Here is a 26,767-nt window from a genome sequence, read left to right as displayed (position 1 = left end):
GCTAACGGAGACGCGCAGAGCTATCGAAATGGGCTACGGGAAGCGACAGGAAAGCATCGTGTTCTTTCAGGCCTTGATTCGGCAAAGTACTGGAGGCACGTGCTTCACTTTAAGGATGCGCTCACGACTTCAGCGCCTCTCTTTCTATTTGTGTGGGTTCAAATGGCACAAACCAAATGGCAATCGTAAAGAGCGAGCCTGATTTTCCACTGCCTGCTGCCCTACGCTGGCATCTGCGCTTGCACAACGGGAGCGTGAAGCCCAGCCAGATCAGAATGGCAGCCTTTCACGCCCGCGGGGCACTAGTGAAAATGACGACACGAGGCATGAAGCAGCCAAGAATCGGACGTAGTGACGGGAGAACTTCGAAAGGGTTGGAACCGCAGTTCAGAGAATACCCAATTGCTTTTCAAACCTTCCTCTGATCCGCCAGAAGCTCTGTAGTCTGCAACAGGGCCTGCAACAGGCTGTCTCAGGAGATTTCTGGGGCAGGTAAACCTAGCTTAGTTGGAAGCCTGGGTTCTCAGGACTGGCAAAAGTAAAACGTCTCTAAGTATCAACCGCTTCCGATCCTGCAATGAATTCTGCATGGGCAGCCACTGGGCCTGTGTAGACATGGAGCTCCACTCACGTGGTACTCACTGCAGAGGGGCGGGATTCTAAAGGGTTTATATCGAGATCTGGGGATGGACACGGTGCTCCTCCCTCCGGGGCGAGGGAGCCCCCTGAAAGGCAAGAGACGTTCTCTCGACCCAATTCACACAGCTGCTAGATGAATCAGGCAAGTTCAGAGAAGCCGTTCGGGGATTTAAATGCCGCATCATCAAATCAATACAGGAGATTTAGACTCGGACATTGATGCAAGTGTAAATAACAAAGCCCTACAAGCAAGTGCTTCTGCACCTGCAGAGTAAAGCCAGAAAAATGCCCTTGTCTAGCTAGATCGCCAATGCACGTCCTCATTCATCCAAAAGATCACACTAGAGGAACTGCTGCCAATGCATCTGCATGGACAGGAAGCAGCAGTGGAGGGCGTTAGATGGCAGGAAATCGGGGGCAGGATCTTTCAGACCTCATTGCGGGTTAGCGAGAGCTCCCTGGATGGGGCTAAACTTCGTGTCATTCATTAATAACACTAACGAATGCTAATAATCTGTTGCATTCGTTTCAAGGATGCTGCTGCAGAAGTGGAATCCGATGCTCACGAGTGCAAAGCACTCTCTGCTTGCTGTCCTCAGGAACACCGAGGGACAGGTTTGTTGCTGGCAGCAAATACAAACTACTTGCTGAGTAACCGCTACTAGGTAGCCACATGCGTCTGCGAGAGCACCACTTGTAGCCATGGAGGCAACGCACCTGAAGGCACGGAGGACCTCTCGGGAGGTGGCAACTGCACCACTTTATTTGGCTTTTCAAAAGCGCTTGGTTTAAACACAAATCCTGAAATAAAACTGAAATGCAAACACAGCAGCTACTGTTCTTCCTCCTGCTCCTTTGATGGCCTCTTGGGTTTGCAGGAAGCGTTCTCACGGCTAAGAGGAATCTCCCAACCTCCATGGACCCATGTCTCCAGAATGCGACGGGTATGATTTACGCCCACCAAAAGGTTCAGCTCGGACTGCAACCCTCCCTCTAACTCAGCTCCTCCTCCCTCACTGGCCTGGTCCCACCCCCTCTACACAAGCAGGGTCAAATATTACACATGCTCAGTCCCTCTCCTGGCACTGCAGCAGAGAGGCCAGATTTCCCCGCTACCCACGGGCAGGTGGTTAAGGAGGGGAGCAGAGCTGCACGAGGATCAGCGAGGATCATCCTGAACACAGCACATGGCAAAGACCAGGCTGACGGGGAAGGAGCGCACAACACAACCTCCCTGGGTTGCACTGATGCTGCCCTGAACTCCGTGACACTTTCTGAGTCACTGACGCGGTTCGCCAGTGAACTCCGGAGCTTGGGTTCGGCTCGGACAAAGAGCCACAAGATTAGCAAGACTCCTGAGCTTCGAAGGGCGTGATGGTCTCCTGAGGAGAGGCGTCTGGGTGGGGTGGGCTAGGCTTCTCATTTGGTCAGATCCGGCACACTCCCTTCCTATTAACCATTCAGCAACGAGGCCCAACGGGTTTTAGGAAAAAAAAAAAACCTTAGGCTTTTTTCAACCCTTTTTACTGCACTTTCCTGACGTCCAGCAAATGGGGCGCAGACCTGCCTCCCTCTCCCTCGCAATGGGCTGAATTACACCGCGTGACGACAGCCCAGGACGTGCAGATGCCAGCGAGCGTGTAAAAGGCCGGGGCGGGGTGTCCCTCGCAGCTTCACCCCCGCTTGGGGTGAAAGTTTTGAGCAGCCACCGATACACACCACCCCCCCCCCCCCCCGCCCATGACTTCCCAGTGCTCCCCCGGAGGGCCTGCTGCAGCGCTATCCCACCGAACCTGTGCCATGGTGTCCGAGTGCTGTCAGGACCCCGGGAGCATGTGATGAACTAGACGAGGCCGCGCGCTCCCCCTTTGCTGCTCGGCCACCAGGCGAGGGGGCGGGGTGTGCTTATTTGGGGAGCTACTGTGGGAAGGCCAATGAAAAGTGGGGCCTTGTGTTTTTAACACCAGCCAGCCACAGTGGGCGTTATGTAGCTAGGCATGCTCCCAGGGCTGGGTCAGTAGCAGATCCGCACTGCCAGCCGGCTCTGGCTGCCCCGGCATCTCCTCACCATCTTCCTCCCCCTGCCCTGTAGGGCTACTCAGGACTGCTCCACTCTCCGCCCAGTCATAGAAGCTTTTGGCAGCCCACAGCCCCTTGCACTGAGGAATCACCTGTCCACCCCTCCCTCCAGAAGGGACCATGGACACTCCTCACTGCCTGGGGTGGTGCAGGCAGGAATTCTTTAAGACAGCCAGGAGAAGGCCTGCTCTGCCCTGGTCACACAACCCTAATTAACCTCCAGACCGATGGATTCCTTCGTGGTTTGTGGGCTTTGGGAAACAGGCCTCTGTGCAGCAGATGGAATTCAGGACGCAGAGCAGAAGGCGCACTAGCTGCCACGACGTCCAAGTGCCCATCTTCCACACCGAGGTCAACGATTAATCGAGTGATCCAGGAGACGGGTCACCGCGCAGGCTAACAGCCCCTCCCTGCCAGACGGGTACAGGCCCTAAACACGCCTGTGACCACACCAGCAGCAAATTGCCTCTTATTCCTGCAAAGACGCCAGCTTCTCAGTTCGAGGCCTCACTGATAAACGCCCCAGCCAGTGTGCGGCGAGCTACAGTGTCCCGGCCCTCCTGCAGCCTTCCCCGCACCCCATCACTGGTTCCCCTTTGCTCAGGCCTGGCCTACACCTAGAACTTAGGCTGACCTAACTACACTGGACGGGGCTGTGAGAAATTTCACAGGCGGTGCGACGCAGGCAGGTTGCCCTAACTCCCACTGTAGAGGCAGCTAGGTTGACACAAACATTCATTCCTCGCCCCAGCGAGCGCCTCTCCGAGAGGTGGATTACCCAGCTGAGCCCAACCCCTTCGTCGATGTAGGAAGCACCGACGCGACAGCAGCACAGCTGCAGACCCACAACTGTGTCGCAGTAGCCGCTGTAGTGTAGACATCCCCCACAGCGTGCAAGCAAAGGGGGATAAAATTTACAAGCCTATTCCATCCCCTGGCCTGCTCACAAGAAGGGAGCCAGCAGGCAGAGCTGAGATGGATGTGACATTACCATCCTTCCCTTCTAAACTGATACATACTAGGTGGGAACAACAGACAGGAAGGATGGTCCAGTGGTTAGAGCACAAGCCTAGGAGACCTGGGTTCAAATCCCTGCATTGCTACAGGCTTCCTGTGAGAGCCTGGGCAACTCACTTAGTTGCTCTGGGCCTCAGGTCTCCATATAGAAAAATGGGTCTACTAGCACTTCTCAACATCACAGGGGGTGTGGTGAGGTGCCCAGAGATGCGGGCCATGGAGGTACCTTGGATAGATCAGCTCCTTTGGCCTTGACAATCGCCACATAGAGTTCCTGTCCATGGCTTCACAAAGCTGTGTTCCTGAGGGAAGGCTTGTATCATCTTATCTTGTGTTTGCACTTATTCAAACCAGAGTGCTGTAATCCTGTACGGCAATTGCAGCTCTTCCGCATAGTATCAGATTGGGACAGCACAGATGATATGATCTCTGAGCGCCAACGAGCAAAACCACAGAGTGGGACGGGAGCAAAAAGGCAACGAAACACACCCACCGAAATACATGCGCGTGCGGACGCAGCCCAAAGCGAGTCTATGTCCCTTGCAGCGCTGCGAAATAGGATGTGCATTTGAGTAATTTGATCCTTCAACAGAAAAGAGAAACGCAACCTGCTGGAGCTTAAACAAGCACACACAATTCCACTTCCGGCAGCGGGTTTGTGGGTACGTACGCTGAAAGGCTGTGTCCGGGTCTCCTTCCCTCCCGATGAAAGCTGGCCCCTTTTTTTTTTTTTAAGTTTGCCCCACAGAACACTTTTAAGCAAGTCTGATGCAACGTCAGCCACAGCATTAACCCAGCATCATCTCACAGGAAAATGTGTGCTTCACCCCACCAAAAACATACATAAAATAGCCAATGGCGCCACCTAGTGTTTGGGCCCTGGGCTGGGCTACCCAAATGGCAGTATTGCCCTAAGACGGATCAGAACGGCATAGATGACTGTGAGAATCAATACATCCTACTGCAGCAGAGGAACGGTTATTATTATGATGCCCCATCCCAACTGTAAAACAACATCAGCGTCAACATCTTTAGCACAAGGCCACCGAGGAAAAATGCTACTGATTCAGCTTGTAATCCTTCCCCCAGTCAGAAGGCCTCCTGGCTAAATGTCTCTTCAAATTGTGTATTCCTAGCAGATCTCTTATTGAAGCTATTTATTCCCCAGGCTGTGAATCCGCTGCAGCAAAAGGAATGTCAGGAGCCGTCAGCAGAGCCCCGGAGTGCAGTGAGATACCCACCGACCAGCCTGCGAAGGAACCTTGGGGTACGGCCATACTGACGAACGCCACGTTTCCCACCAAAGCAGTGAGCATCACGCTGAAACCCAGCAAGCCCTGGCTGGGAACAGAGCATGGAGGAACCCGGAGAGGTTGAGCCCACACACTGCAGCACAGGTTAGATGCAAACAGGAAGTGCTCCAAGTACTTGCTCTGGCACTCCAAGAACGTGGACATCTCCCAGTAGCACCGTGGAACCCAGGTCACAGACCCGGACCCCATGGTTCTAGGCACTGCACAAATGCAGAAAAGACAGACCCTTATCCAGAAGCCAAATCGAAAACCACGAAGTAAAACAAAAACAAAGCAATCAAAAGGCTTGGAGGGGAAAATAAAGAGATCTGTGCTGTCGGCGCTCTCCATGGCAAAACTACAAAAGGAAAGGACGGCCGAAGAGCTCTCAGCAGGAAAACACCTGGAGCCAGCGAGTCACGGCTCCTCGCCCAAGGCACGACTAGCCCTAGAAGTATATTTTCTAGCACTGGGTGACATCCAGTTTTCAGGAACACCGTTCCACAGTCTCTTTGCCAGGAAACGTTTCCCCGATATCCAGCCCACAGCCCCTCTGCTTTATCGAATCCCAGTGCCTTCCGGGGGGAAGCGGCAAGCGGTGCTGGGGGTTAGCGTGGGTCCTCTCTCATCGTAGGGTGGACGATCCCGATGGGCACGGCGTGTTTCCAAGGGTGGGCAGGAGCAGAATTAACTCCTGGCAGCTCAAGCATCCATCTATCCAGGGTACAGATCAGCCCCCATTTCTGTATATCTGAGCCCCTTCCCGTGTGACACAAGTATCTTCATAACACCCCCGAGCGGCACAGCAGGGCTCTTGTCCCATTACAGATGGGGGCCATGAAGCACACGGAGGCTACGTGACGTGCCCAAGGTCCTATGGGAAGTTTGTGGCAGAGCAGGGACTTGCAGGTCTCTCAGGACCTAGGCTAGTCCTCTAACCCCTGGACCCATCCTTCTCTAGCACCGACGCTGGTGCTTATCGTTCCCCTCAATCCCTCCTGTTTATTGAAATCAGCTTCGCACGCGAGAGGAGCACGGCTCTCCAAGCCCCGGGGTGCAGGCTGACGTTCCCCGGAGCCCTTCCCGCCCTGCGCTGCCGCCTGGGCTGCTCAGTAACTATAAACAGCTGCTCACCTTTGTCCTCGTTTCCCAGAGGACTCGGATTAGCTCTAGACAAGCATGGAGCTGGCAGCCTTTCCTAGAAGCCGTGTGCACCTCCACTTAACTCTCCTTCCAGGCAGGGACAGCACGCACCCACCCACTGGCAATGCCAGCCAAAGCTTCCCCCCCCCCCCCCCCCGCCAGCAGCTCTCTTATCTGTACAATAATACACACCCAAATTACACCCCGCCCCCAGGCGGGAAGTGACCCTGCCAACTCCTTTGGGCTCTAAGGTCATGAGGATTTTGTTGCTGTGAAGCTCTGGCCCCTGCGGAGCTCTCACTCGCCAGCCCCTCCCTTTCCCTCCTCTCGAGGTCCCGGCTCTCGAGGCAGCACTCGCCTTCCCTGAGTAGCGAGGGGCTCCTCACTGCACCCCTCCCTGCCATACACGCTCCCAGCCAGCGGTGGGGAGGGAAAGGTGCAGCTCCACCCACTCCTCTGTTTACTTCCTCTCAGAGCCAGCAGCTGCTGGGATCTGGCGGGAGGCCGCAGGAGGAGGGGTGGGGAGCAGGCTCTGTGCGTTCAGCTTCCCCCCCCAGTCCCAGAGGACAAGGAGGGGCCTCAGCCCCCCCCAAGGGGCGAGCATCCCTCTCGGGGAGCTCGGCACCTCAGCGAAGTCCTTTCGGTCGGTCCAGTCAGGGAGGTTTCCCCGCCCTCGGAAAGCTCCAGCCAGATTCACAGGCACCACGCAGGAGCCAGGCCCAGCTCGCAGGCAGCCGTCCCCGCTTGGAAGGATGGCAGCCTCTCCCCGCCGGCTCCCCGAAGCACTTACTTCCAGCTCCATCCCGGCTCCTGCCTCGTGCGAGCTGCTGCTCCCGTACAGCCCCATGGCCGGCTCCCGGCGCTTCCCGCTCCCCCTCACAGCCCTGCCAGCCGGGCGGGGTGCGTCTACATTCTCCGGCTCGGGAGGCTTCCTGACGATTTGCATAGTTAAGCCGTAAACTAACCACAACATTCCTCTTACAATTTTGCAATCGGCTGGAATAACGTGGTCGCGCTAAGTCGGGCCGATGAATCATGATCTATAAACCACAGGGCTCGTCACCGGGGCTCGGGGCTGGCTGCAGCCAGCGTGATTAATCTCGGGGGATGCCAGGGTTAACTTACAGCCCGTTGCTATTTATTTTCCAAGCTTTCAAGCCTCCGGAGAGTTCCTGTTCCTGCCTTCCCCTCTGCCCGGCGGGGCCGAGATACTCGAGGCCATGGCACTGTGTCAAGAGGATCAAGACAATTCCTCTGCCACACACAGGAACCTCACAGACAAGAAGGGATTGTGTATGTAACCCCGGAAGTGTGGCCTCCTGCACCTTGCGTCCAGGAGAGACTCACGTTCTCCAACAACCCCACTCAGCCCCCTAACCCCGCTCAACGGAGTCATCAAAACCCCCAGCAAAGAAACACTGCACGGCTCCGCTCCCGACCCTGCCCACTGTTTGAATTATCGAGGCACCTAGGGACCCAGCTGTGCTAGGGGCTGTACAAACACAGAACAAGAAGACGGTCCCTGCCACAGAGAGGCTGTTCCTTCAGTCACGCTCTGTCAGCACCATTGGGGTGAGAGCCTTCTTCTCTGCAGCTCCCGCTGCCTGGAATGCTCTCCCAGTGCCTCTGTCGGTTTACCTAGGACAGGCCTCCTCCCTATCCTTCCCCTCAAGCTCCCCTCTCCAGGAGCACAAGAGCCTTCTCTACCATGCCAGCCTCTGGAAGTTTCACCCTGTCTCGCCAATGCTCCCACCTCGAGCCCTGTTGTTCTCCCCAGTGCACACCTCTCTCCCTCCGCTAGTACGTCACACTGCAGAGTACCTAAAGCTGCGCACACTACAGCAGTGGCACTCGGGGGAAAAGGGGGAAACCTCTGGTCCCTTCCCCACATCGTGGTAATACAATCGCAGGGTGGCCCAGGTGTGAGTTAAAGACGATTTATGAGGCCTCACTGTTTTGAGACCCCCCTGGCATAGCCTCTCTTGGGGAGTGGGCCACACAGGGTTGGGTTTTTTTTAATCCCCACTGATTTTTGCTGATCAGGCTTGTGGCAGGGTTCACTCATCTGCTCACAAGGCCAAATCCCTCTCCAGGAAACCTTTCACGTGGCCACTAGCACCCCAGCTTCACAGCACCCCAGCTTCAGAGCTGCAGGTGTCCTGCAAGACCCTCCACGCACCTACCGCAAGGCTATTCGGGCTCCCAGGCTGCTGTGGCAGACCTAAAGCGAGACGCGCCCCACAAAAAGCAAAGGGGGATTCTTTTGTACGAGACACGAACAATGTACTTGCTGCAATCTGACCCCCCCCAAGAAGGCTGCGCCTGCCCCAAAGAACCCCCGATTCCAGGGTTCGCTTCGCTGACCCACACCCAGCTGCCAGCACAAGTCAGCGTTTCCAAGGAGAGGAATTTGCAGCACGAGGTCCCAGCAGGTTAGTGAGGGATAAAGGTACATTTAGGTGTGGAACGAGGTAAGCGTTTCACAATCACTGGAGAGGCAAAGTGAATGCGCCTGCGAGCACACACACACACACACACGCATGTGCCCCCCAATGCCACAAGCAGGCTAAGCACGTACCCTCAGAGATGCTTCCCCCTCAGTTTCACTGTGCTACTTCCACCGTCTCTTAGCTCTCAATATACAGTACTAGTGAGTTTGCACACTAATCACTACACTGACTCCCAGCACTGCTCAGAACACACAGCTCCCCCACTTCCAGCCGTTCTGGGCACAGCTGGTTGGAAAAACACGGTGGGGGAAGAGAACTCACAAATATCTGTAAGAAACTCTCTCTCTCTCTCTCTTTTATTCCTCAAAACATCCCCCCACATCACCACCACCCAGCTCTAATCCCCACCCATAGCTCCAGCGGCTCAGGCCCCGTTCTCCTCCTCCCGTGGCTCTCCAAGGAAGACTTGCCACCCCTCCTCAGTTGCTGTCCTGACCTCGACGTGGCACAGGTCAAGCCTGCAGGATGTGAGACAGCACGATTAAGCTAAACCCCTGCACCTCTCTGTGTCCCAGGTAACACTCAATGGATCTGAGGGTCTGGAGCTTGAATGCATCCTGGGGAGAACAGGCACCACCCCCACACCCCTCTCTAATTTGGCAATGAACGAGATATTGCATCTCCCCACAACAGCTCTTGCCCTGAAGAGAAGCCGTGAGCCAAGCGAGTTCATTTCATCACCTCTCCACTCATCCCACGACACCTCGGGCAGCAGTTCCAGGGTATGGTTCTAGTATTAATAACACGGCTTTTACAAACATCACCTTGGGTTTGTTCTGTGCTCTCCACGGCGATGCTCGGACACTAGTGAAACCTCCTTCCTCCCTGAGACAATATCGCCTTCCAACCAAATCTGTTCTGACAGCGACGTCTAAAAGCGTCCCAAAGCTCAGACGAACCCTCTGACAACCCAGTGCACTTTTCTCCCCTTCTTTTTACAGCTCTGTCTGGGGAGTGTTTTCTCCCACCACACAGCGCTGGAGACTGGATTTTCCTTTGGGTGACTTCCGAAGAATGGCTCCGATTTTGTTTCCCATTTGCCTTTGGTTGGCCAGCAGGCTTGCTCTGGGGCCATCGCATGTGACCAGAGCGACATAAATTTTAAAAAAAGTTCAGAGACAAGCTTAAGGCAAAGGGTTGAAGGGACCTGGGCACAGAAGCACCAGGAGGCCTGTGGTTTTCTTTTCTACATGTGCTTGGGGTGTCTGGGGGAGAAGGGGGGGAAACAGCACCAACCGTATTAAGGAACCCACTCTATGGGCCACATTATGTACGGCCCTGCTTGGGTACAGAGAATCCCATCCCCCCAGCGCACCCACACAGGAGGCAGCCATAGACTCCAACCTGAGAAGACTGCTACTGACTTCAGTGGGTACTTTGCCCAGGCTGGTCCCTTCGCAGGATCAGGCCCATAACATGGCTGAAAGCACTGGAGCTGCCAGCTGGTACTGCCTCGTAGGAGTTACTGTATGGTTATGGTGTCTGTCCTCTCCCCCTGCACCCATGAGCGCTGCCAGGAGAGCCCTGGCTACACCTTCAAAATGGTGCAGCAAGTCCCGTCGCTCCCTGCGCTTGCTCCAGTGCTTCCCAACTCTGTGACTTCAGCCGTGCACCTCCCTCCTGTCCCCACCTGGATCTGCCGCAGATGAGGTATCGTTCACTCCCCAGTCAGTGGCTTGGCGCAGCCTGCTCCACAGCCAAACAGCATGTGCATCTTGTACCTTTAATAGGACAACCACATACTGTCTCTTGCAGTTAACATGAGCAGGAGTAACTTGTGTGCATAGAGAGGAGAAGGTGAACCTACCACTGCAGATACGAGAACCTCTGTCAATCCCCTCTTCTAACCACTAGCAAACACTGCCAGCACCCCACAACGTCTCCCCCAAAGCATCCTTGGATTGTGCAGGTCGACATTACAGCAGAGACGGGGCAGAGACACTTATGACAGCGGCTTAATGCCAGGCAGCCGCTGCAAATAGCATCAGTCAGACCACAACCCACAGGCGGCCCTCGCAGACAGGATGGATATAGAGCGCAGGGTGGATGGCTGGGGCTTTTATTATTGTTTTTAGAGTATATATGTATCACATGACCACCACCCATGCCCCAAAGTCTTCGCTGTAATTGTCTGGAATGTCCCAATCTCCACAGGCTGCAGAGCCTCGCATCTCATTACCATACTTGGCACCCTCCGCTCATGGGAAAAACCTCAAATCAAAGCATGCTATCACCGAAACAACACGCAGAGAATGAGGAATAGCTGTCGGGTGCTTGGCTTTGATGACTGCTGTCCTGAGCCTCCATCTGAGAGAGCAACCGTGGAAGCAGAATGGAATCAAAGAGCTGGGTTGTAGATTCTATAAGGAAAACAAGTGCATAAAAAATATGCACGGTCAACGACTGGCCTAATTCTGCTGAGAAGTCCTAGCAAATAAGAATACACCATGGAAGGTGATCCTTTGCTAGTATGCAATGGAAGTGTAGGGAACTGCATTTTTGTATGGTGGCTAATTGTCACAAGATATGGAAAAGACCTATGGCAGTCAATAGAGTATAACAACTTCCCTATAGGTACTTTGAACTGTCCTATAGAATTTGATAGAAAATCTTGCTACAGGGTGGTTAAAAAAATCCCCAACAAACTCTTCAGAGAGGAGATGATTCTCTGTGGATCAGTTTTGTCTCACAGTTACCTTGTGCCCCTGTTGTATTCACCTGTGGACTCGTCTTATACTTACATTATAAGCTCCGCCGGACTGAGCTTGTCTTTTTGATATGTCTTTGTACACCACCTAGCACACTTCAGCCCTGGTCTCTGACCAGGGTCCCTTGGTGTTACCACACTACGGACAAGAATAGTAGAGTCTGTAAGGCTTAGACTGATTTCTACAGAACCTTGTCAATTTGATCCCTCTTAGGTTCTCCCAGGCTTTTCCATAAGAGGGTTGGTTTCTGTTTTGGGTTGCTGCTGATTTTGTTTAAAGTGAATCGATTGCCTGTGCAAGACGAGTCCCAAGAGATTGGAAGGAGGATAGGGATTACCATATTTGTACATGGGGATGGAGGGCAGCCCACACTCACTGACCCAGTCAGGATATGGATTTTTCTCCACTTCTGTGGTTTGCCTTCTCACCCACTAACTGTCTTCTGATGCACTATTTATCTCTGCCTGCAGCCTCACAAACTGCCTGTACCACGCCCCTCTAGGAATTTTGTAAACAGATCACTAGTGAAAGATGCCAGATTGACAACGCTGGGGGCAGATGTCCTGTATTCACCCACAGTGCAGGCATATCTAGCGCAAACAAAGCACCAATGTTCTTGCAGAAAATCCCTCTCTAGGATTTCCATCAAGGCTTGCTTTGGAAAGCAGATGAACAGTGACACGAAATGCTGGAATATTTCCCTTGTTCCAGAGCTGTTTACAATCCCAAATCTGTCAAAAACAACACACCTCAGAAACAACTTTCTCCTCTAGGTACCCAGCAAAGATCGGAGCCTGGCGTTCTGTATCTCCCCTACAAAAGGGAAGATAACCACAATGCTAAAATCCAAAATGCCCTTTGGATTTTATAGTCAACAGGACTACTCGCGTGAGTACAGGTTTGCACCTGTAGAGAACACATCGACTGCTGCAGGAGAAATACTGGAGCCTGAACTCACGTGTGAACAGGGAAAGAAAGAGCTTTTCATTTCATAGGCGCCGATTCTGTGGATGCTCCAGGGCTGGAGCACCCAAGGAAAAAAAAATTAGTGGTTGCTTAGCACCCACTGGCAGCCAGCTCCCCCCACTTCCCCCCTGCTGGCGGCCCCACCGATCAACTCCTCCCCCTCCCTCCCAGCGCCACCCATCCGCTGTGGCTCAGCTGTTCTGCGGCGTGCAGCAGGCGCTGGGAGAGGGAGGAGCAGAGATGGGGCGCGGAACTGGGCGGGAAGAGGTGGGGTTGGGGTGGAGCGGGGGCAGGTGGGGGCAGGGCTGGGGCAGAGCGGGGAGGAAGAGGTGGGGCGGGGGGGGGGGCTTGGGTTGGGGCGGAGCAGGGAGGTTGAGCACCCAAAGGCCCTGGAGGAAGCTGGAGTCTGTGTTTCATTTCACTTGTAAGAGGTTTTCCACCACATATGTAATTAAGCCACACCAAAGTGCCCGACTGTCTTGGCTGGATGTTCTTCAGCAGGTTGGTCATGTTATTGTAGCCGTGTTAGTCCCAGGATACGAGAGAGACTAGGTGGGGGAGGTCATATCTTATATTGGACCAACTTCTGTGGGCAAAAGGTACATGCTTTCGAGCGACACAGAGCTAGTGTCTGACCTAACTACAAGCTGGGACAGATTATTAAGCAGAAGGGCTCTTTCAATACTTGTCCTCAGGCAAAACCTGCACACCTTCAAACAGCAAGCCTGGGAACTTAAATTCATAACTCTGCCAGAAACCAAAAGCCAGGGACTTCACAGGGACACTGGTTTTATGGCTCATTAAAACAACCTGTAACACACCACACTGCCTGCTACCCACCCACTTCAAACCCTTTATGCTTAACAATCTAACCCCCAATTGCCCAATTCATTTCAAGCCATCGCCTCCCACCTGCGACCCCTTCTGCCTAAAAATCTGCCCCAACTCGTACGTAGCTCCCTTCCCCAGGCCTGAAGACGAGCTCTGTCTCGCGCGAAAGCTTGTACCTTCCACCAACAGAAGTCGGTCCTATACCTGATTCAATAGCACTTTGCATCAACGCTTTCAAAGGATGAAGAACGGCGAGTTCTCCAGGCTTCCCTGTCTGCCTATAGTAGCACGGTGCCCCCTGAGAGACGCAGCGACGTCGATGTAAGTCCCCAGTGTCGACCAGCCCCCAGATCCCTCATCAGACTCCTCAACATCCTCCTGCTGCTTTTGCACTGCCAGCTCCTTGCTAGGCAGTAAATAGACACCCCCCTCCCCCCCCGGAACACATACTAACCCTTCTACAGTGGCACATTCTGACTTGAGTTTTCTCCCAAATATGGCCATATCGTTCTTATTTAATTGCCAAACAATGTGGCTGGGTTAATGGGAATGTGTTTAGGGCATTCTTTTTATTGTGTTTGGAAAACGTCGGATGGGTTATTGAAATGGAGGAGAAACTGCAGCACAACAAGATGGAGGGGCGTGGGGGGAGACGCACAGGGAGGGGGGTGAAGAGACATTTCCATGAGCGTGCTCGAATGACGTTGGGAGCGGCATGAGCCCAGAGTGGCAGGAAACCAGAGTGGATGCACTAAAAGCCAAGTAGCACATTCAGGATTCCCGTAAGGGCTTGATGTAAAGTAATATTGGATTTTGAATGTTCTCCTTCAAACAGATCCCTCGTGGCATGCACTGTCCATTTCATACCCACTCACGCCTCATTTCTAAAGCCTGCTTGAAAGTAGAGTATGTCTCCACATTTCAGCTACCACCACCTACCTGCTGAACCCACGGGGCCCCCCCATCACTGGAATATCTGGGGCCCTTACAAGCTTTACCCCTGTTATCCCCATTTCACAGACATGGAGGCGCAGTGTCTCCCCCACAGGAAGTCTGCGGCAAAGCAGGAAATTGAGCCCTGGTGCCCAGGTCCCCGGCCAGCGCCCAAACTTCAGCACCAACCATCCTTCCTCCCTGCGTGATTCTTTGTTTGAAGTCAATAGAGCGCAGCCGAAAAATGCCAGATTTACACGCCTTAGCTCACTAACAGAACAGGTCAGCAACAGTGCAGGCTTCTCCCACACAGCCCCAGAGCACACCTCCATCCTGACCTGCAGGGACCATCTCTAGGGGTCACGGTAGATCAGTCTCCGTGGCCAGTTCGAATCTTTGCGAAGAAAGCAGATTTTTTTAAAAAAAACTGATTTCTGATCTTCGCGTATAAATGGTGAGATTATTTTTCCCTGGGGTGTTGTATTTGGGGAAGAAAAAAAAATAAAGAGGAGTTTTGACTATCCATAAAAATGGGATATTTATTTGCAAAATCATGAGGTTTTCCCTGGGGCGGGGGGGGGGGGGGGGAGGGGGACCCTTGCAATTTGCCTCAATATAAGGATGAGCCCACTCTGAGTTGAAGAAAATGCATGGGAGGCGGCTGCCCCAGAAATAGATCCGTTTTCCTATCAGAAGTGGTGGCTTTTAAAAGCTTTGAGTCATCCTGCGCCATCAGTTTCCAAGTAAAATTCCCAGTGGGGATTTTGGCTTAAAAACAAAATGGCCCCATCTGGCCCTCTGCCTTGAGCAGAAGCACGTTGCTCTCCATGAGGAGTAACTTTGACAACAAACGTTCAGTTAAAAATTCTGAAGTTTGTGGTTCTGATGAGGGATTCGGTCAAACACAAACGGCCTGCCCATAGGGATCCATTACCGTGCTCCAGCGCCAGAGGATTAGCTGCCTTTATGGAAAGCGAGCTGGGCCTGGGACTCGATCCCGAGCACCCTCTCTTCCTAGTGAGAGAGTTCCTGCATGCTGCACGAGCCTGGGAATCGGCAAACCAAACCCAGGCTGGTGATATTAAACTGGTCGTGAGGTCCTCCCAGCCCCTAACATGGCAGGTTCCGAGTCCCTTACTCAAGGAACTGTCCCCCACATAAGTAGTTCCGCTAGCAGTGAGGCATTACTTGTGGTCTGGATACAGCAAAGCACTCAGGCGCTCGCTCAACTTTAAGCACATGCTTAAGTCCCACTAAAGGCAGCGTGTCCCACTTCCACACTTTGCTGACGAGATACTGGGTGAGTACTGCTTACAGGATGATATTTTATTGCAAACTTCTTCCTTTATAGCAATGAAAGGTTTAGGGGGGGAAATGGATCTGGGTAACTGAGGAAAGGTAAATTTAAGACTTACGGGCCAGATTTGTAAAGCTATTTAGACACCCAATCCCATGATTTCAATGGAAGCGAGGTACCTAGGTGCTTTTGAAGATCCCGCTATATATTCTTCATGTAAACAACTTGTTGATCTTAGGGCCAGATCCTTGTCTGGTGTAAATCGACTGAGCTCCTGCTGACGTCTATGGTTACATCGATTTACATGAGGACCTTGCTCTTCTGCATTGTAAGTAATCTTGAGCCATGGAAGTGCACTGACGGGACAAGCAAGTGAAACGGGGGAGGAACACGAACTCCCAACATGCCTTACATATGCCTATCCAATAAATGGAGTCAGACACACACAACGTAAGGAAAGTTTGCCCGACACGCCATGTCTCTGCTGCAGATATTTAATAGCTCAACAGTTTAACAGTCTGACACAGTGTTTACGTAAAATGAACGGCGTGTTTATAAAGTCAGAGCTTGTGTTGTTCCTTCACATTACTGCAGTGACCGCGGGGGACAAGAAATGGGTTTCTTTTGGGTGCGGGACAGCAGTCTGTAAAAATAATGCAATTGCTTTTTTGGCAGAGGGCAGGGGAGGGTGGGCATGGGAAAATGTTTCTCAGGCCTGGCAAGAACTATTCAAGCTGCCCAAGGGCCAAGGTCATACAGTGAGTCACTCGTAGTCACTTGGAACAGGACTTCTGGCTCCCAGCTCCCTACTTTAATCACTGCAACATGCCGGCTCAAATGTCACTACATAGGGGAAAATACAGCTGTGGTCTCCTGCGCAGTAAGGATGGGCAGTTTGTTTTGCCGTCAGTGGAGAGGACACAGAATGTTCATTAGCTCTGACACTTTCGAGGAAGCAGCTTTCACTGTGGAATATCTGAGTGCTGACTGCAACGCCAAGCAGGAGAACCATGACAGCATATCCTGTGGGCCTGCCCAGGGACTCAGCGCAGGGGGTTTACACTTAGCCAGATGACTTCATTTACCTCTGAATCATCCTGGCCATGGCAGTTGGCTTAGTTAGCAGCTGATCTATGAAACTGACCCCGAGCCCAACAGCCTGATTGATACACTTTGGAGGAGGCGTGAGGAGAAACATCACAGGCTCCCTCTCATTGTCTGAGTCAACCGGTGACTTTCTATAGCCGGACAATCCACCGCATCCTGACACTGCCCCCAGCTGTGCTGCACCACCTGCCTTCCTGCAGTTGGAGTGAGGCTTTCCCTTAGGGCTTGTCTGCGTGAGGAAAGCGCCCGGCACAGCTACCGCAGTTACTACCGTGTTGTAGCTTCTCAGGTCTACTCCTCTGGCTAGGCACTGGATTCTGGAATAAAAGGGACTTTATTCCACAAGAACTAGGCTGCATGGAGTAATTTGTCATGGAATGAAGTCATTTTTATTCCAAAACAGAGCGCCTACATGGGGAAGTTAGGCTGGAATAGCAGAATAGTTATTCGGCTAGAGCTAAGCCAGTCAGATTCTCCACGTACACAAGACTGAAGCAACACATTCCCTCATACCACAAAGTGAATTTGAAGCTGAGTAAGTCATTGAAGGAGACTGTGTCTTGGAAGTCCTGAAGAGTTTATACCCCCCATGCATGTGTGCCTGCATGTAAATTTCAATTCAACCCGGTGCATGCTTCTGTTTAGTAATGTGCACGGTAATATTTGATCGGATTTTTTTTTTTAAAAGTTTTAGAGTGATGATGAAATTATATATTAGAAAACTGTGTTTTTGAAAAAGGTAAAAAATTCATAGACTCAGAGAACCACAGGGTTAGAAGGGACCGCAAGGGTCATCTGGTCTACCCCCCTGCCCAGATGCAGCATTTGTTGTGTCTAACACATCCAAGACAGATGGCTCCAGCCTCCTTTTGCAACTCTCCAGTGAAGGAGCGTCCATGACTTCCCTAGGCATCTGTTCCATTGTCCTACTGTTCTTACCGTTAGGAAGTTTTTCCTGAAACAATCTAAATTTGCTATGCCGTAGTTTGAACCCATTGCCTCTTGTCCTGCCCTGTGTGGCAAGCGAGAATAATATTTCTCTATCTTATTAAGGCAGCCTTTCAAGTATTTGAAGACCCCTATCATATCCCCCCTTAATCTCCTCTTTTCCAAACTACACATACCCAGTTCCTTCAGCCTTTGCTCATATGGCTTGCGTTCCATCCCTTTGATCATCTTTGTCGCTCGCCTCTGGATCCCTTCCAGTTTCTCTACATCCTTTTTATACATTGGTGACCAAAATTGGACACAGTACTCCAGCTGAGGCCTAACCGGCACCGAGTAAAGCGGTACAATCACCTCCCGTGATTTGTCTGCTGTGCCTTTGTTAATGCAACTTCAAATTGCATTTGCTTTTTTTGCAACAGCATCACATTGCTAACTCATATTGAGGCTGTGGTCCACCACAACTCCCAGATCCTTCTCAGAGGTCCTGCTGCCAAGCCAGTTATCCTCCATTCTGAATTTGGGCATTTGGTTTTTCTTCTCTAAGTGGAGCACCTTCCATTTGTCTTTGTTGAATTTCATTTTGTTGTCTATAGCCCAGTTCTCCAATTTATCAGGATCCCTTTGAATTTTAGCATTACCCTCCAAAGGGTTGGCAACCCTCCTGCAAATCTGATCAGTATGCTCTGTATTCCTACATCTAGGTAATTAATAAAGATGTTAAACAACACTGAACCCAGTTACAGATCCCCATGGAACCCCACTTGAGACCTACCTCCAATCTGACAGTCCATTAATAGTTACTCTTTGTTTGCGGTTGTTTAACCAATTATGTATCCACTTAATGGCAGTTCCACCGAGCCTGCATTTCTCCAGCTACTTAACAGAATGTCATGTGGTACTATAGTAAAAGCCTTGTTAAAGTCCAGGTATATTATGTCCACTGCATTCCCCCTAACCACTAAACCAGTTATCTTGTCAAAGAAGGAAATCAAGCTGGTTTGGCAGGATTTGTACTTGGTAAATCCATGCTGGCTGCTAGTGATCACCCCTTCATCCTCCGAGTATTCGCAAATTGAATGTTTTAGACATTGCTCTAGTAGCTTCCCAGGTATCTAGGTCAGGCTGACTGGTCTATAGTTCCCCAGCTTCTCCTTTCCCCCCCTTTTTAAAGATGGGCCCTACGTTAGCCCTGCTCCAGGCTTCCAGGACCTCTCCTGTCATCCATGAGTTTGCAAATATTATTGCCACTGGCTCCGAGATTTCTTTAGCGAATTCCTTCAGCACCCTGGGGTGAATAGCACCAGGCACCGCTGATTTGAATTCATTCAGATTAGTCAGAAGATCCCCGACGTGTTCTTCGCTTATCTTGATCTGCATCCCTCCCCCTTTATTGTCTATGATAACTTCACTAGTCATCTATCTGGTCACATGTTATTTTTTGTGTGAAGACTGAAACAAAGTAGGCGCGTTAAGCAGCTCCGCCTTCCGATCATCCTCTGTTACCAGCTCACCTTCTCCACTGAGCAGAGGACGCATACCATCCCTGATCTTTTTTTGTGTGTGTCTAACCTATTTGTAGAACCCCTTCTTGTTGTCTCTAACATTTCTTGCCAGCTGTAACTCATTCTTTGCCTTGGCTTTCCTGACTCTGTCCCTACATGCTCGCACGATTCCCATTATATTTCCTTGGGGACATGCCCCTCCGTTCCTTTTGGTTTTCAGATAGCTCAAAAGTTCCTTGTGCAGTCATGCTGGTCTTCTGTGGCTCTTCTCTTTCCTCTGTGTCGGAATAGCTTAATGTTGAGCCTCCTGTATTACATCTTTTAGCAACTGCCAGCCCTCTGACTCTTTTCCCCCCCTAATTGGTCTTTCCATAGGATCCTGCCTACTATTTCTCTGAGTTGGTTGAAATCTGCCTTTCTGAAATCCAGTGTCCTTGGTTTGTTGTTCTCGTGTCCTCCTTTCCTTAGGATCTTGAATTCTACCACATCATGTTCACTTCCTCCCAACTTCCCAACCATCTTCCCCTTCGCAACTAAGTCATCTCTGTTGGTCAAAACCAGATCAAAATGGATGACCCCCAAGTTGTTTCCTAAACTTTTTGAATCAGAAAGTTGTTCCCTACACATGCTAAGAACTTGCAGGACATATTATGTTTTGCATATTATGTAACAGTCTTCCAACAGGTATCAGGGAAGTTAAAATCCCCCCTTAACACAAGCTCATGTGTATTAGCTAAGCTTGTTATCTGCTTGTAGAACGCCTGACAAAACACAGACATAAAGACAGTATGTAATTAACTTTGTACTCTATCTGGGGTTAAGGTATTAAGACTGTAACTTCAAGATTATGAATTGCCCTTAAATTGTTAAATGATCCAGTGCTCAAAGGCCAAAGGGCACTGCAGTGTGATTTTTTTAATTGAATTCAAAGTCATTTTAGAGAGTGTTAGCATGTTGGTGAGGGGGGAGCAGGAATGACAGGATATCAGATTTGCTCACCTTTCTCTCATTCTAGTTTGGAAAACATACCAACCAGTGAGCCCACATTCTGAGTTAGACCACCAACCTCCTGGGTTTTATTATGTCGAGCCTGCGAAGTCCCTGACTGCAGCAAGAGCTATTTCAGCAGTAAATAGCAGCTGTACAAGGAATATCCTTTGCCAGGGGACAAGCGGCCAAAGCAGCTATGGGAATTTTTTAAATTTATGTTCTAATAACTAGACCACAATGACAGTCTTGACACTAGAAAAGCTCATTTCATCTCATAATTATCTCCTACCCGCCCTGAGCTCCCCTCTTTCCTCAAAGCAAATAAAACCACCAATATTGCCTTCTCAAAAGCATAAACAGAGCAACAAAAGACCCAACTGAAACGCGATTTCTATCTGAATTCAGCTGCATGCTCTGCTACGACAAACACTAAATTTATTTTTTTCCCCCCTCTACTAAATCCCAGTTTCTCATGTTTAAATCTCTTCCATCTAGAATGGCAAGTTCAATGCTTTAACTGCATCAATTCTAGTTAACAAGGTGGAATGCAGACTGATGTTACGAAGGTTGCATAGAAGCCCCCTTTCTCCTATTGTTCAGACAGCTGCAGGGTTTCTGAAAACCTTATGCGCTGAGACCACGAATTCTCATACCGACCCTGTTTTGTCTCATTGTTCCCTTGTGCTTCACCACCTCCAATCAACCCATGCACTGATTTCAACAGAACGATGCCAAATTACGCCCATGGAAGATCTGTCCATACAGCTTTCCTTTTTCTGCGAAGCACCTAGCACACTTCTGGGCGCTTGGTAATAATAATAGATTTAATAAAGGCTTGATTATTCCACATACCCCTTCAAAACTTCCGATCCGACGCTCTTATTTTAATCAATATTCTCAAATTCCAAATGCTTGACATTTACAAGCCTCCAAAATGACAGAACCCTACTTCTAGTGATCACGCATAGGCCCATTCATTAATTGTGAGCAAGCCCCTGGGGACTTTTTGTAACCAAGTATGGTTTATAACCTAAAATGTAAATAAAACACACTAAGTGAAGTATATGCAGGTATGTCACCACACAGGTGCACATCTACAAGCAGAGGAGGGTGGTAAATTCACTCCCTGTGCCTGTTACTTGCTCAATTCAACACTGAAATCAGAATTAGCCATGTGCCTCTGATATGAACAAGGAATGAACGTGGCCTCACATCCTAGTTGCTGTGATCTAACAAAACAGACCATGGTCAACACTATAAAATGTACTGCAGGGAACCATCCCATGTTTGCAGGGAGATGGATCACCTAATAGGCCTTTTCCATTTCTAAGTCTGAAAAAAAGAAGAGAAAATTGGGCCAGTCTGTGGTATTCATCATGTGCTAACTATTCTGGTGCCTTAATGCTGTGGAGATCAAACTGGGGTAAAGCTACCTATCTCCCTTCCAATCAGACAAGTACCTCTTATAGCAAGGCATCGGGATGAACTGCTTATGTTGATAATATAATAGGACAAGAAAGAATGGCATTAGCCTTTTTTCCCCTCCCTAGCATCATGTTATCTAAATAGATTCTCCCCGCCCCCCTTCTGTGAAATGGACAGTTCCTAAAGGTTCGGGATTCACCAGCACACTTTCCACTGGGTTAAAGACGTGGGCTGAGACGGTCGATGCTGCTTAAGAGACGTGGACACCCAGTTCCCTTAGACAGCTTGGAAAATCTCAGTGGCAGAGTTAATGTGACCTTTCAGTCACTGGCTCAAATCTAGCCCTGGAGCTGACCGCACAGGGTGACCACACGCCACTGCCAGTTCTTTTCGGTTGTCTGTGAAATGAGTTCAGTGGTCTCAGCTGAGTTCCCAAGGAGCAGATACATCTCAAGGATCCATATCACAAAAGCCACTGCCACAACGGTTACCTTTACTGACAGTCTGAGGGAGGCAAAGATCTAAATGGCCCAAGGGGACTGAATATTCTTCTCACCCGTAAGGCTGGTGGTCCCTAGAGCCGTGGCAGTGAGGGGCAGTGGTAGACAGCTTGGGGAAACTTATTCTACTGCCTAGACCTTATCTACTGTGTACGCAGAGGACTCCAGCCTCTCAGGTCTTTCACAAGCACTAATTCCCTTTTTAAATAGTCTCTTTTTTAAATCTACTGATAAGCTGGGGAGGAGGAGAATATATAAATGTCACCACTTCCCAGACGACAACACCTCGAGAGCCAGTCAGTGAACCACTCTGACCACGACAAGGCCCCAAATAGCTTTTCAATTCCAAGATCAGTGCCCTGATGGGAAGAGCCACTGCGGCCAGCAACCAGGCTACCCACTCCCTGGGGAGAGGAGGAATGATCGGGTATGGGTCACCTTAACCTGACACTTGTGGGCTGTGAATATAAAGGATTGCTGCTGTGTGGTCAGGAGGAGAGACCGGCTAAAGCAGTGGTTCTCAAACTTTTGTACTGGTGACCCCTTTCACATAGCAAGCCTCTGAGTGCAACCCCCCCTTATAAATTAAAAACACTTTTTAATATATTTAACCCCATTATAAATGCTGGAGGCAAAGCGGGGTTTAGGGTGAAGGCTGACAGCTCGCGACCCCCCATGTAATAGCCTCGCAACCCCCCGAGGGGTCCTGACCCCCAGTTTGAGAACCCCTGGGCTAAAGGTCCCGTGCATCTGTCTTCACCTCTTACCTGATTCTTCCCCCTTCGTCGATAATTCCTCCTCACCAGGTTCTTGTAGTTCTCACTCTTCTTGGTCAGGTAGTAATAGAGCACGCAGTCTGCCACCGTCTGTAACGACACAGGAAGTTACGGAGCACGGCACTTTTGACACTAGCATTCTTTCAGAGGCAGGCCCCGGCCTAAAGCAACGACGTATGGACCAGTTGCATTAGAAAACCGGAGAAAGGGGGAGTTTGGAACACGACGGTGCTCTAGTACAGAAGGCAGCCGCACAGTGAGCAGCTCTGCATGCACAGAGGCGGCTCTGTCGACAGGATAAGTAGGCTGCACAGTACCTGCCGACACGGCTGTTGTAGTCACGCAGGGAGAATAAAGCTGTTTGCAAAACAGAGTCTGGTTGTTCTAAAGCGTTAAGTGGATCCCTTTCCATAGCCCCAATTACACTTACACCGACTGCCATCACAACAGGCGAGTGGACATGTTGGGTCCCATAATTACAGCCTGTGTTGTAAAAGAGTATAACTAAAATGCAGAGACATGTTATAGCTTGGAAGAGAGAGCAGACTGCTGGTACCAGCCAAGGCATAACAAATCTGACTTAATGATGTGGAAGAACTGGGAAGATCTTGGTGTTTCATAGGCCATGTGCCTGCTAGGCTTTCTAGAAGAGGGTCTGTGTGTCTATTGCCCTGTTTGCCAGTTGGGATGAGAAATGGAGCTTTCTGCTCCAGAATCTGTGTGTGTTAATCCAGGATACGATGATATTCTCCTGAGACAGAAGTTGGTTTGCAACTTGGACAACCAGGACAATAAGTGGCTGGCCATGTCCTAGCAGATCCCATCCTTTTAGAGGAAGGGCAGTCTCTTTGCTAGCACACTGGTCTGGGACTCAGGAGACCTGGACTCTATTCCCACCTCTGCCACCGACCTGCTGTGTGACCTTGGGCAAGTCACTTCATTGCTCTATGCCTCAATTTCCCCATCTGTAAAGTGGCAATAATGATGCTTCCCTCCTTTGCAAAGTGTTTGAGATCTACAGGTCAAAAGTGCTAGGACTGGAGTGCTAGCCTAGAGACTTCCTTCCCAGATGCCGCGACATTGGGCCCATTTAGGATTTACTGATTTGATACCACCCAAACCTCCAGGCTGCCCCGCTCTCGTACAGATTACTTGTTTTGTCTTGGGAGGAACAGAAGATTCACTATGTTCTGGGGTCTGCTTTTCAAATACTTCCTCTGTTTGTCCAACTAGTGGGGGTCAGGAAAGTCCCTTGATGTAAATCAATCCATCAGGAACGCGCACTGGGGAGCTCGGGCCCTTTCAGTGTCTATCCACCACAAAAAACCTCTTGGCTATTGATGGTTTTTCAGAATTAAAAAAAGAAAAACGATAATGAAAGAGATCAGTGGGTTACTATTCACATCATCTCTGGGGCCCAGCCCTGAGCCGAGACTGGGGCAGCACACTGTACAGGGCACGACGGATGTCTGCTACCCCCCAATACAGGACAGTCCAGTTGATGGGAGATGCCTACAAAATGTGGGATAAAGCAGAGGCGTGGATTTAGCTGCCAACACCGTAGGTTTGACACCCTGGGACCCTGAGCTCCAAATCCCTTTAGAGCTGACTCCACCTCACACCCTTCCAAGCTAAGCCAAGACCCAGCTACTTCATTTCATGTGGGGTCATTCAGATGAGACCATAGAAACGAAGGTCCTTGCCTGCTCTCCACAGACATTCCAGGCCCACGTTCTCTCATAAAAATAGGGCTATGCCCAGACGTCCTTGGCCAGCACTTTCCCTCCTCTGGCTAGTGTGCAGCCACCTCACTGGCTCCCTCTGCCCCAGAAGTGGCTGCCTTTCCACAGCAAATACAGGATTTATAAAGTGACTCTGATTCTTTGGTGAAAGAAACTCTGTGGCAACACCGGGCATTATAAAAGAAGGTTTTTCAACAGGAGGAATAGTTCTGTGCATTAGATACTTTGGGGACAGGTGCTAGAGAAACACTTGAGATAAATGAAAGACAGCGACAGATAAGGGGTTTAAAATCACTTAGTTACAAACCAAATCAACTCACCTTCCTGTCCAAAAATGAAGCAATCACACCAAAATTCTTTGGATGCTGCATGAACCTAGGAGAGCAAGAGACAGAAGGTTAAAGTGAAAGCCGGGAGATCTCTCTGTTTGTTCTCCACGTTTGCCTTTGTGATCCCAAGCTCTGGCCTTGCAGCTGCCTGCAGCACTCCATCTGCTGGCAGAGAGAGCCTGGAATCGGAAAGGCAGAGGGCAGTGGGAGGGAGCTTTTCAAGTGACTCATTGGTTTGAGAAAATATTTATTTGTCCTGATGAGGCAGCTTCCCAGAAAGAGGAGAACTTTCAATGTAGCCGATTCAAGTTTTGTTGACTGGGAGTTGAAGGTGGGGGAGAAAGTGTCTCCTCCCCCCAACCCTACCCCCAGTATTTTGGCGTTTATTCCACAGGTGTGCATAGCAGGGCAGGGAAAGAGAGAAGAAATAGGACAAGAAGCTTCAGCATCTTGAAGCAGATAGTGCCATGTAGCAGTCTTCAGCAATCAGCTAAATCACATACGACAGGAAGGCCTAACAACTACTCCGCTTCATGCCAGCCTCTCTCAAGCCCTGTCGAAGGAAAGAGAGGCAGAAGATTGCAACCGATTCCCTTTAAGTGCCAAGCGTAGGAGAGAGAGGAGTTTGAAACGGCTCATTTGTTTTCCCTTTGCGAGGAAGTTACAGGGAAATCACTAAGCATGATTAAAATGCCTTGGCACCACCAGGACCAGCTGCTGGTCAGAAGTCCCCTGGGAGAAGTGAGAGCCAGGCATGGAAGCTGCGCTCCTGGGAGAGCGTCAAACTCACTCAGCCCCTTCCAGTAAAAGACCCAAATGCTCGCCTGCCTGTTTCCCTGCAGTTTTGCTCACCCAGCCTGAGAAAGGCAAGAGGTGACGATTCTGACCCCTCTGAAGTCAATGAGAGCTTTGCCATTGACTTCAATGGAGCCAGGGGTTCACCAAACAAGTCTATCGGTGCTAGCACCCAAGGGTTCTGGCTCTGGTGTGTCCTGGGTGTCCCCCTCCATCCCTCCCTGTGCTGGGCGCCATCACTGCCTGCCTGCCATTCATCGGGGTGAGTGCTGACCATAGCAGCTCACACAGCAGGCATGGTGCAGGGTGTTCTCATAAGGAGGGTTTGGAACAATCCCCTCCCCACCACACACAGCTACTCTGCTTGGGCAGCTGCCCCCTTCAGTGAGGGGCACGCGGCTGTAGGTCTGCGAAGCTAGGGATGCATTGGCTATGCAGTTCAGCCACCCTCCACAGATGCATTTCCCCCATACTCTGATGAACTGATAGAGGCGCCAAGAGAGGTTAGGAGCCATGGCTTTAAATTATCATGAGATTTCCCCATCTACATTCTTATGATGATGGATGATCTACCAAAGAATCTAGGGGCTAGTGACGCCACCACCTGCGGCTTGGTTTATGCTGCAATTGAGCCCGGAGCTCTGATGCCAAGAACACCAGCCTGCAGCTGCAAAGACCCAATCTGGCCTGAGAAGGGGAAGGACGAGAAAAGACCGAGCATAGTCTCCCGAGCAGTATCTCGGTAGCTGGCAATGATATGCTAAGGGAACATGGAATTAACGTCTGGAGTCGAACCTGCAGACTTATAAGTGACCAGCAAGAAACGGGCTGATCCTTAAGCAAAGGCTGAGCAAACGTGGCCTGGGAATCTTGGACATCCTTTGAAGTGGTTGCCCAAGGCAGGGGTTTGCCTGTAGGAAAGGATCCTTAGTGCAGGTTTCACTGTGATTTAACAGCTTCATGTCTGAAAAACATCTCCTGGTGCAGAGAACAGAATGTGCTAGCTGGTGCTACGTTACCTCGGCACTGGGTCCGGGTGGGGAATGGCTGGTGCCACGTTACCTCGGCACTCTGTCCGGGTGGGGAATGGGGTCTTAGAAAACTATTTCATGGGAAGTTCACCTGAACGCAACTGTGAGCCATTATAAACCACCCCTATTTCCTCTCACCTTTCGGCCGGCATGGCAGAGGGCTGGCTACTGTAAGAAACACCCCAAACTACGAGGGACAAAGGGTTC

General features: G+C 50.7%; 1 protein-coding gene across 1 annotated transcript in view; it reads right to left on the bottom strand.

The window, feature by feature from the left end:
• The window catches only part of NCOR2 (nuclear receptor corepressor 2), a 290,178-nt gene that overhangs the window by 102,198 nt on the left and 161,213 nt on the right, over positions 1–26,767 (bottom strand). Inside the window, exons 12-13 of the mRNA XM_065417750.1 lie at positions 24,726–24,780; positions 22,655–22,753 (exon numbers count right to left, since the gene is read on the bottom strand). Coding sequence (XP_065273822.1) covers positions 22,655–22,753; positions 24,726–24,780 — 154 coding nt within the window. The remainder of the gene's footprint in view (positions 1–22,654; positions 22,754–24,725; positions 24,781–26,767) is intronic.

The sequence above is a fragment of the Emys orbicularis genome, chromosome 16, assembly GCF_028017835.1.
Source record: "Emys orbicularis isolate rEmyOrb1 chromosome 16, rEmyOrb1.hap1, whole genome shotgun sequence".
Taxonomy (NCBI): Eukaryota; Metazoa; Chordata; order Testudines; family Emydidae; genus Emys; species Emys orbicularis.
Note: the sequence above shows the minus strand (reverse complement) of the source record. Positions and strands in the feature narration are given on the sequence as shown.